We start from the raw sequence: 10,415 nt of genomic DNA on the forward strand, positions 1-10,415 counted from the left end.
AAAAAAAAGTTGAGTACAAGCAGGGATGTCCTTGAAGAGTTGAACAGATGAAGACCTCAATGGCCTGTATAGCTGAAAGTATGCTGGACTTATAAAGTGCCAAAAAAAGGGTGGAAGCTTTACAGCATCCACACAATTATACCATTAAAACACACATCAGGTTTTCAAAATGTTTGTTATAATACATTTGATTTTTTAGGCAGTGTCAGTGTTTGACGGAGCAGCAGGAGATGAGCCAAGTAATGTCCAACATGTGTTTAGTGAATGAATTGCCATCAGTCATAAACCTTGGAAACATTGCGGCGACAGAACTCTAAACATCCTCTACACAGATTCTCGTAAACACGTTGTTACGGCTCAAGCAATCTTGCCCCCCGGGTGTTTTAGTAACCTTGCTGCGTGTATGCAAATTTTGCACAAGTGTAACTCATTCAGGACTGGAGTATGGAGTCCATTCATGGTTACATCATCTAGCTGTTGGACTGGACTGCTACCACCCATGACCCACCAATCCAGTGAGAGTTGGTGCACTGCCGTTTCCTGCCTTTGCAGCTTGGACCAACTCTGTCACCGTAAGCCAATCATTATTCCTTTCATTATTATTCCTGGTTAAAAGCGAGGCTCAACTGTCATTCCAGCAGCTGTGTTCATGAGTGAGCTCTGAACTCTGAACTTAACCCTGAGCTGTGAGTTGACTAACCCTGTGATGGGCAACTCAGTTTTCAGTTCCAGAAAAACTGATCAGTTAGTTCAATTAACTCTAAGTATGTTCAGTCTAATTTAAGCATGTGCGTGATGACTATAAAAAGCCATAATCAATGGAGCTCGAACAGTATGATTCACTAAGGCAACGGGTATTTAAATAGAGAGCAGTGTGGCCATTTTAATTCAGAGAAGCACAAATACTGGGTGACATTTTTATCAGCAGCAGGTCAAGAGCCTGAACTGGAAAAATAAAAAAGGTCAATAAGTGAATATCATTATGTTTTATTCAATATAGTTCACTTGTTTAATAGACTTGGATTTCTTTAATGGATGGTAATGTTTGTTATTTGTTAATATGTGTGTCTATTAGGCCTACACATTTAAAAATCTTGTTCAACAGCACTTAACTATGTTAACAGAGTAACTGAAATGCTGCTATAAAACAATTAAAAACCATTTGTATTCTGTACTCAAAAACTGATTTTAAATTGCATTCAGTCCAGTTTTTAAACCTTCAAGTCTTGTAAGCTGCAAGCTTTCTCATTCAGATATATTCGCAAAATTTACAAAATGATCAATAGGCTGAGCTGTGATAGAAATGTTCCATCAGTGCAACCAATAACAACACAAGAAAGGATTATTCATAGGTCAGTGTCTTACTGTAGGAAAATTCTTATGCTCCGATCTGCACTTCGCTATTAACTGTATAAATGACGAGATGAAATGGCCTGTCCAATAGTGTCTGCAGACTCTGCAGTATGGTGGAGATGGACCGAAACCTTGGTTTTGTTGAAGATAACCTGCCAGCGAGCAGATTAGGACAGAGACACGCCAAGCTGATGTGAAAGAACTAGTAATGACAAAGGCTGACTGTTGCATCACCTCAAGTGACCTTAGTCTGTGCCAGTTGGGTTGAAAAAGTGACACTTCAACATGTGCACGCTTTGTGCCTGCATGAGACAAATAACTCCCCCTACCAGCAGGTGGCGGTATCTGTGTACACCATTCAGAAAGGGAAAGAAGAACTAGGCAGTGGAAATACAAGATGTAAACAAAGCAGCTGTCGTTCAAGTTCCCCTCATTTCACCTCACTTGACCTGCTTTCTGGATTACCCCCTGGTCTTTATTGTGATAGTCTTGGGAAATCTTTGTAGGTTTGTTTCATCTGTCTTTAGAGCTGCCTTTTGTCCAAAAGGGATCAGAAAGTTGGTCAGTAAATCCTTGATGGGTGTTTTAGCTCATCTGATGGATTTTTTTGTCTGCTATAGAAAGTCACTTTCGGCTTTTCCCGTTTAGGGGTCGCCACAGCGAATCGTCACACTGACGACTCGCATGTTGACATTTAACACGTTTTACGCCGGACGCCCTTCCTGACGCAACCCTGATTCGAACCCAGGCCGCAGCGGTGAGAGCGCTGCGCCTTAACCACTAGCCTACCAGGAAATATTTAGGCCAATGTTTGATTGTTATTTTAAACAGTGGTTTTAACCAAAAGGAGCACATCAGAGGAAAAGGAAAAAACTAAGTTTTGAATATATATTTCTTATTTTCCCTACTGCTAATCATGTACAAATATCTCACCATGGGCTCAGTAGAACAGGATGCCACGGTAAAATCATCAGACATTACCATTGCTAGGGGACAAATGATAAAGTGCTCAAATTTAATTACCTGCAAAGTAGCATATCACTATTTCTTAAATTAACTTTATTACGAGTCCAAGAAATGTTCGACTGAAGACTTTTCTCAGCCATCCAGACCCTCCGGAATTTTGTACCTGCATCCCACTCCAACAGACTAGGATCCTCCCAGCTGCTCCCTGCTGCAGTACGGATACACTTCTTCACCTTCTCCACCTTTGTTTTCTTTTTGTCCTCTGTAGTGCTTTCCAGAGGCTGGAATGAATCAATGAACACACACAGACATGTTTCCATCATTTCAGGGGGACATTACATTGACTTACATTCATCTCCTAGAGACCCTAACTTTAACCATGACCACTAATCCACCCAGCCACTGCTAATTCAAAGGTTCAAGGTTCAAAGTGTTTGTCATATGCACAGTAAGGAAACATGTTTCCCTGTACAATTAAAATTCTTACTTTGCGTTTACATCTGAAAATTAAAATGGAAAGAATCACCCGCAAACTTAATAAGACTGAAAGAGCCTCCCAGTTGAGGAATTTTGCAAGTAAAAAAATTCTAATTGAAATATTCTGTTACAAGTCCTACATTCAAAATGTTACTTAAAATGTTACGTAAAAATACAAAAGTATTAGCATCAAAATATGCTTAAAAGTCCAGGTAAAGGAAAATCAGTGACTTGTTTCAAAGCACATTATAATAAGAAAAAAAAATGAAAATAATTACTGAAAACTTGAAAAGACTATGTAGTACTGAAGTATGGAGTTAGAACATTTAACTGTTTTTCCATCATGTTTGTGTTTTGACTGGGACACAAAACATGACTCAGTAATGCACCGGAGCCAACCTTACCAAAACAAACCTCTAACATGAACATTATAAAAACTAGAGCTTATTAGCATCAGTGGTTCTGCTGCACAACTGTGAGCTGCAACACCTATTACAGCAAGTCTAGTAAGTTTTCTGGACAGTTTAGCTACTGTGCCTTGAAGCTTCAAGATTCAGAGATTCAAAGAGAAGAGAATCACCAGTACTGTCTTTAAGGTTGCAGTCTTAGTTGAAGATTTAGTTTTTACACATCATGTTGTAAACTCTTGTGTAAAAAGTCCAGAAACATTTTTTTGTTTCATGGGCGGTACAGCAGCACGGTGGTTAGTGCTGTCGCCTCACAGCAAGAAAGTTCCGAACTTGAGCCCGGGCCGACCCCAGGGCCTTTCTGTGCGGAGTTTTCATGTTCTCCATGTGGCTGCGTGGGTTTTCTCCAGGTACTCTGGCTTCCTCCCACAGTCCATCACTGGCTATAGAACCCTCCCCCGCCCCGCTCCGCTGTGGAGGACCGTCAACTAGCAGACGACCTGAGTGTGTTCTACTGCAGGTTTGACAACACTTTCTAAAGCCTCATGAGAGACAATCATGAGTTCTTCAGTGTTAATGCTAGGAATCAGACTGCTGTACCTCAGTGTGGGGGACCTCAGGTTCGGGCATGCTGGGTCCAATGACAGTGCTGTTGTCTTCACTCTCTTTCTTGTCGAGTAGACCTGCTGCCATCACTGCTGTCTGCTGTTCTGCAACCCGTGCTGCCAATTCCTCCTGAAAGATCCATATCAGATGCATTGAGAATGATTTATGAATAGCCAGCCCAATGCTACGCAGCATGCCTTCATACGTGCCCCGCCCTTTTTGAAATTCAGAAACACACACTGACCCCTCCAACCCCAACACAATTTGCAGATACCAGAGTTAGTCTAACACTGTTTTTCCTACAGTCCTCTAATATTTACTTCTAAAGTTCATTATTAAAAAAAGACACTATATAATTCAAATCACATTTAAAAACAAGTTGTACCAAAGTAATTCACAAGCATTTAATAAAAGCATCCAAATTGAACCATCACAACCACAGAAATTAAAGCACCAGAAATATACTAAAACATCCTAACAAAATACAAGCAGATTAACATATCAAAGTAAAAGTAGAAAGCAGGAGACCACCTGGTTTCTAGCAAATGTGTGTCCTTCTGGTTGTGGGGCAAAGACCTATGTCATTAAGAGGGCCTTAAGCAGTGTTTTAAAAGGTCCCAAGTCTGATACTGATCTAGTATTTATCGGTAAGCTATTCCGGAGCTTAGGGGCTGCCACTGCAAAAGCCCAGTCATGCCCAGTATCTACACTTAGACCTGGGCACCTCCAGGATTCCATGGTCTTCAGTAGGGTTGCAACAGTATGAGATTTTCATGGTATGATAACTGTCTCAGAAAATATCATGTTTCAGGGGATTATGGTATTACACAATATTATTATCATCAGCTACAACCCCCAAAAGAATGGAAAAAAGGGTCTTTTTAATTGCAAATGACTGTTCCAGGTAATTTAGCTGGACTGCAGCATTAGATTGACCCTAAAGAATAAACAGGATCATAAACATGATTTTCAAAAAAGCATATTGCTTTAATGCTATATAACTAAAGCATGTTAGTTTGCATGTTAGCACCAGTAGTAGAGAAAGTTATTCACATCCTTTAAGTAAAAGTAGCCTACTCTGTTACAAGTAAATGTCTTGCACTGAAAACATTAAGTAAAATTATTATAACAAAAATGTAAAGTATTAAAAACAGAAGTAGGCTACTCAATAGAGAAAAATGTTATAATATACTTTTATACCATTATATATCATCACTCATGCATTTATGTAAATGTGGGATTTTATTGTTGTAGTTGGTTTAAGTGGGATTTGGGATTATTATTATCTCCATTAAATCAACTGACTGCTTTGTAAAACATCTGACAATGGCAAGAACGACCATCACAACACTCTAAAGGATTATCAAAATAGCTGCTAACTTATCATAGGTGCGCAACAGCGCAGCTAGACTGAGCCTGTCAATACTTTTACTCACTCTCACACACACACACATACACACACAATGTTCTGTCAAATTTTGGTACCTATCGAGACATGCTACCTACCATTCACAAAGTGGTTAGGTATCAGGGTGAAGGATGGGGTGGAGTTAATCAATCCATAGACTCTTCTACAAAGGTAGCATATCTCAACAAGGTAGCAAAATTTGGCACAACACTGGAAGCCAATGACCCAAAGTCAATCTGCCATCAAAATGATTTTGAAGCTGTTATTTTAAATGTAAAAAGTTATGCATTGCTACTTTAAGCAGAGGCTGAACTACCACATGCTTAAAGGCAGATGCAACAGAGCCTAAGTTAAGGCACAGATTAAAGAATTTTAAAAAATTAAAAAAAAAAAGCCCTGATGGTCTCAAAAACCTGCTTGAACAGAACAGATGACAAACGGTCCAAGAGGCAATGAGTTGATTTCATCTGGTGAACCACTTCTGTGTACTATAGTTGTTTTTGGTGGCCTGTTTTCATTTTAGTTTTAGTATAGTCTTTGTGTGAAGCTGTCATTTTAGTTTTTATTAGTTTTAGTCACATTCATACTCTTTTTAGTCTAGTTTTAGTCGACGAAAACTGATGACAGTTTAGTCTAGTTTTAGACAATGAAAATTGTATGCGTGTCTTTTTAGTAATGCAATTCTATTTAACCCAGTCAATAGAGTATAAGTACCTAGTAGTATAGATGAAACCAAAATTTTCTTTTAGCCAAACCCATTTCAAACAAGGTTATCTTATTATATTATTGTTGCCTTATAGACTCAAGAATACATCCAATACACATTTTGTGTGATTTTGTGGCTGCATTTCACCCCATCTTTTCCCACAACACATTTTCTTTTCCACTTCTATGTAATTAAAGTTTTTCCAAATGTCGTTTCTTCTTTTTCTCACAAAGATGAACCCCGGCTGGCCAGCCATCGGTCCCTTTCTCTGTGTCAGACTTAACTTTGTTTGTTGTCGTCTTCTAAATAATGCCGCGAGTGGGGCTTAAAGGAAGTGACGTCACCTGCGTCTGCGCAGTGCGACCTGATGCGGTCCCTGAAGTGAGACACAGGAAACAGAAATACTGCAAAATAATAACAAAATAATAATAATAACACGACTGAACGAGACGAAATAACGTTATAACATTTCATCTCGTTTTTTTATCCTCAACAATATTGCATTATACATTTAATTATAGTTATCGTCACATGACTAGCATTTTCGTTGCGTCTCGTCTCGTTTTCGTCACGCGATAAAGGTTCATTGACGACGATATTTAGTCATAATTTTCGTTGACGAAAGCAACACTACTGTGTACAAAAGTACCCTCTGTTTACCGATGTTGTCAAATGCAGGCATCCAGGTAACACAAGCAAAACATAAAATCACAAGTACACAGCAAGTTCTCGCAACATAATGCTTGTAGTAAAACACATACTTTGCTTTGTAAGACATCAATCAAAAGCCAAATACCATTCTGGCTTGTCTCTGAGCTCTAACATCAATTCTTTTATATCCAGCAGGGGCAGGAGGAGCAGAGTATACAGTTGGTGCTGCCTGGATAATAGATGGCGTCGGTTTGACTGGAGGTGGGGCTCCCTGTCTTGTGGTTGGGGTTGACAACATCGAGACCATATCACCAACCTGAGTGAGCCAGCAACACACAAACAGAAACACAATGTACACCACAAAATAACTTATCTGGAAATAATTAGCAATGGTGTTGACACAAAACAGGAATTAAATTGACTCCAGTTTAGTTTGTGTTTACAGAAGCAACAACTGCTGACATATCATAGTAAAACAAAGCAATAATGTGCACAGAGACTGATGTAGTGAAAAATCTTCTAGGTACAGTAGAGTGCTGCACCACCCTTGAGTGAATGTCGTGCCAACAGTGTTTGCTTCTTTGACCTGAGGTACAGCAGCCATGTGTTGGATGGGTTGAGAAGGACCCTGAGGTGTCTGGGCCTGCAAGGAAGGAGACAGCATCATGGGAGGAGGTGGAGGTGGCCGTGGTAGAGGTGGTGCTATCGGGGGACCACGCATCATCTGCAGTCTCTGACCACCTAACAACAACATTAAGATATTGACATGTTGTATGAACCACATTTTGTGAATGAAGGCACAGAATGAAGCAGGGGGTGCCACTTAACAGCAAAGGTCATTTGTCTAAAGTTAGCGATATTACAAACCCAAAAGGCGAGTAGCTGATTTACACAAATGTACTAGTTCCACAGAGGTCATGGCATCAGCATCAGATGTACTGATTGTCAATAACTTGAATCATCTCAGTATAGTGTTCTCTAGCCGCAGACTTGGCTAAAACGAGCTAAGCTAGTCTCTGGGCCACCATTTAAGATGTCTGCAAGAGAACGTGACTTTGGAAAGAAGTACTGCATGCGAAGCAAGCCAACTGTTAACTATAATTGTGTGGATGCTGTAAAGCATACACACTATGCTCTCCTGTTCTTTATTGTGTGGAATGTTATCCAATTATTTATTGTATGGATGCTGAGTTGGCATCCATACTATGTTATCCTGTTTTATGTTATTATTATTGTATGGATGCCGATTTAGCATCCATACTGTTATCCAATTATTTATTGTATGGATGCTAAATCAGCATCCATACAATGTTATCCAATTATTTATTATATGGATACAATAAATAATTTTTAAATGCTGTGAATCACTTTTATAAGAGAATCGCGGCTCACTTAGCATGTTGAAGCTTTATACAGTATTAGGCTTCGGCATGCTAACAGCTAGCAGAGTTGACATGAAGCTCTTTATTTAAAATAAACTCTTTAGTTAAGGTAACATGGTGTTTTCCATACTATCTTATCCAATTATTGTATGGATGCTGATTCAGCATTCATACAATGTTATCTAATTATTTATTGTATGGATGCTGATTCAGCAAAGACAGTGCCTCTCACCGCTCCATAAACGGCCATTCAACGGAAGGATTCAGAAAGTACGTTTGAAGCAAAAGTTAAGGCTTTTGTAAATCGCTACTGCTTCTTCATTTTCTGAAATATCTTGACAGAGAGGTGATCAGCATTTTTGTTGAACCCTCCTGCGGCTCACAGTGAAGAGATTTTTTCAAAAGGACATAGTTTTTTTCTGTTGTCAATTGTTGAGCAGGACTTTTTCAATACGGTGACAACACGGCTGTTTCAAACGCAGGGAACCTGCTCTGCTAGACGGCAGCTTAATGTCTTTTTTCCAAACACATTGGACTTTCAGAGAACTCGCTCTGGTAGACAGCGGCTTAATGCCTTTTTTCCAAACCCGTTGGAATATTTTAATCAAGCGTGACCGAAGGAGGATTATATCAGAACAGCACCGTGGCTAGGTAAGCTTATATCAATGTATTTTGAACGAGGCAGTGGCTCACTTAGCTCATAGCATTACAATAGGCTAACGGCTAGCGCAGTTCACACGTACCTTGTTATTAAACGTAAAGTTCATGATAATTAATGCAAACTATTTAGTTCAGGTTACACTGTGTTTATACTCAGGCAGGTGAGCACTGAATAATTTTTGAGCGGTCTCAATCACTTTTATAAGCAAGTCGCGGCTAATGACCTGCGTTAGCTTGTGCAGTAAATCACAAAGGCGATCGGTGGTGCTAACAGCTAGTTTAGTGGACGCACTACAATATGCTGCTAACGGCTAGCACAGCAAAGCTCATTATGTAAAGTAAATCTTATGATAACTGTTTAGCTAAGGTTACACTGTGTTTATACTCAGGCAGGTGAACACTGAATAATTTTTAAGCGCTGTGAATCACTTTTATAAGAGAATCACAGCTCACTTGGCATGTCAAAGCTTTATACAGTATTAGGCTTCTGCATGCTAACAGCTAGCAGAGTTGACAGCTCTTTATTTAAAATAAACTCTTTAGTTAAGGTAACATGGCGTTTGTACAGAGCCGTGTAAATGCTGAATAATTTCTGAAAGTTTGATTAGGTTATTTATTGTTATTAAATAAAGTAAACTAATGAGATAACTGTAGTTGTCCTTTATTTCTGACAAGAGTTTCAACGTGTGGGCTGATAGTAGACGGCTACTCTCAGATCATGTTCAGTGTCCAACCTGTTCCTTTGCTTTGACTTGAGCTGTACCTTAACACAGATAGGTTTTTGGGAACAGTAGGGTTGCTTTGACTGCAACAATGTAGCAAGAGAAAGATACTCAAACATCACATATTTGCACCAGAAATGGGGGAGCCTTATCTCATCAAATTTCTTTCTCAGTGTCTGGCCACATGACCTAGATTAAATAGAATGTATGACACTGCATTATGTATTAAAAGCCAATGTAACAGCCCAGGTGAAGAAACTGTCCTTGTGCCTGGTTGTCTTGGTGCACAGTGACCTGTAATGCCATCCAGAGGAGAGGAGTTCCAACAGATTGTGTCCAGGGTGTTAGGGGTCTGCAGTGAGAGGTCTGAAGTTTCACGTCTGAGCAATATAAAAGCTGCGTTTCGCCTTTAAATGACAAACCATTTAAAATAATTACTACATTAGATTCCACCTGAACTAACCTGCTGCATCACGTGTGAAATGTTATCTTGATGGGCCACCTCTGTTACCTTTGAAATATTTAGCTTTATTCTGAAAACCTTGCCCCATTCAAATGAATGGGAAAATTCAACTTCAGCATCATACTTTCAGCTATTTCAGGTATCAAAATGTTCAGCTCTTCAAGGACATTCATGCTTCTCTTCAGGATTTTTCCAAACCTTTAATCTTTGAAATATTTGGCTTTATTTTGAAAGTTTTGCACCATTCAAATGAATGGGAAAATTTTACTTCAGCATACTTTCAGCTATGTTAGGTATCAACATAGGTATCAAAATGTTCAGCTCTTCAAGGACATCCATGCTTCTATTCAAAATTTTTTTTAAACTTCATACTTTTGAAATATTTAGCTTTATTTTGAAAAATTTCCCGCATTCAAAATAATGGGAAAATTCTACTTCAGCATACTTTCAGGTAGATAACCCTTTCAGGTGTCAAAATGTTCACAATTTTCAGGGCAATCCTTCAGCACATGGCATCCACACGCATTTTTGTCAGGAAATGCATTTCTAGTTGTGTGGATGCTGTAAAGCTCAAAAGCCATCAAGTTATCAAAATGTTCAACTCTTTAAGGACA

At 39.2% G+C, this 10,415-nt stretch overlaps 1 protein-coding gene across 1 annotated transcript in view; it reads right to left on the reverse strand.

The window, feature by feature from the left end:
- Positions 1-10,415, reverse strand: part of rbm42 (RNA binding motif protein 42) — a 23,306-nt gene that overhangs the window by 2,803 nt on the left and 10,088 nt on the right. The window contains 4 exon segments of the mRNA XM_020620664.1: positions 2,483-2,600; positions 3,804-3,938; positions 6,720-6,890; positions 7,161-7,315. Coding sequence (XP_020476320.1) covers positions 2,483-2,600; positions 3,804-3,938; positions 6,720-6,890; positions 7,161-7,315 — 579 coding nt within the window.

This window comes from Monopterus albus, unplaced genomic scaffold (genome assembly GCF_001952655.1).
Source record: "Monopterus albus unplaced genomic scaffold, M_albus_1.0 scaffold245.1, whole genome shotgun sequence".
Classification (NCBI taxonomy): domain Eukaryota; kingdom Metazoa; phylum Chordata; class Actinopteri; order Synbranchiformes; family Synbranchidae; genus Monopterus; species Monopterus albus.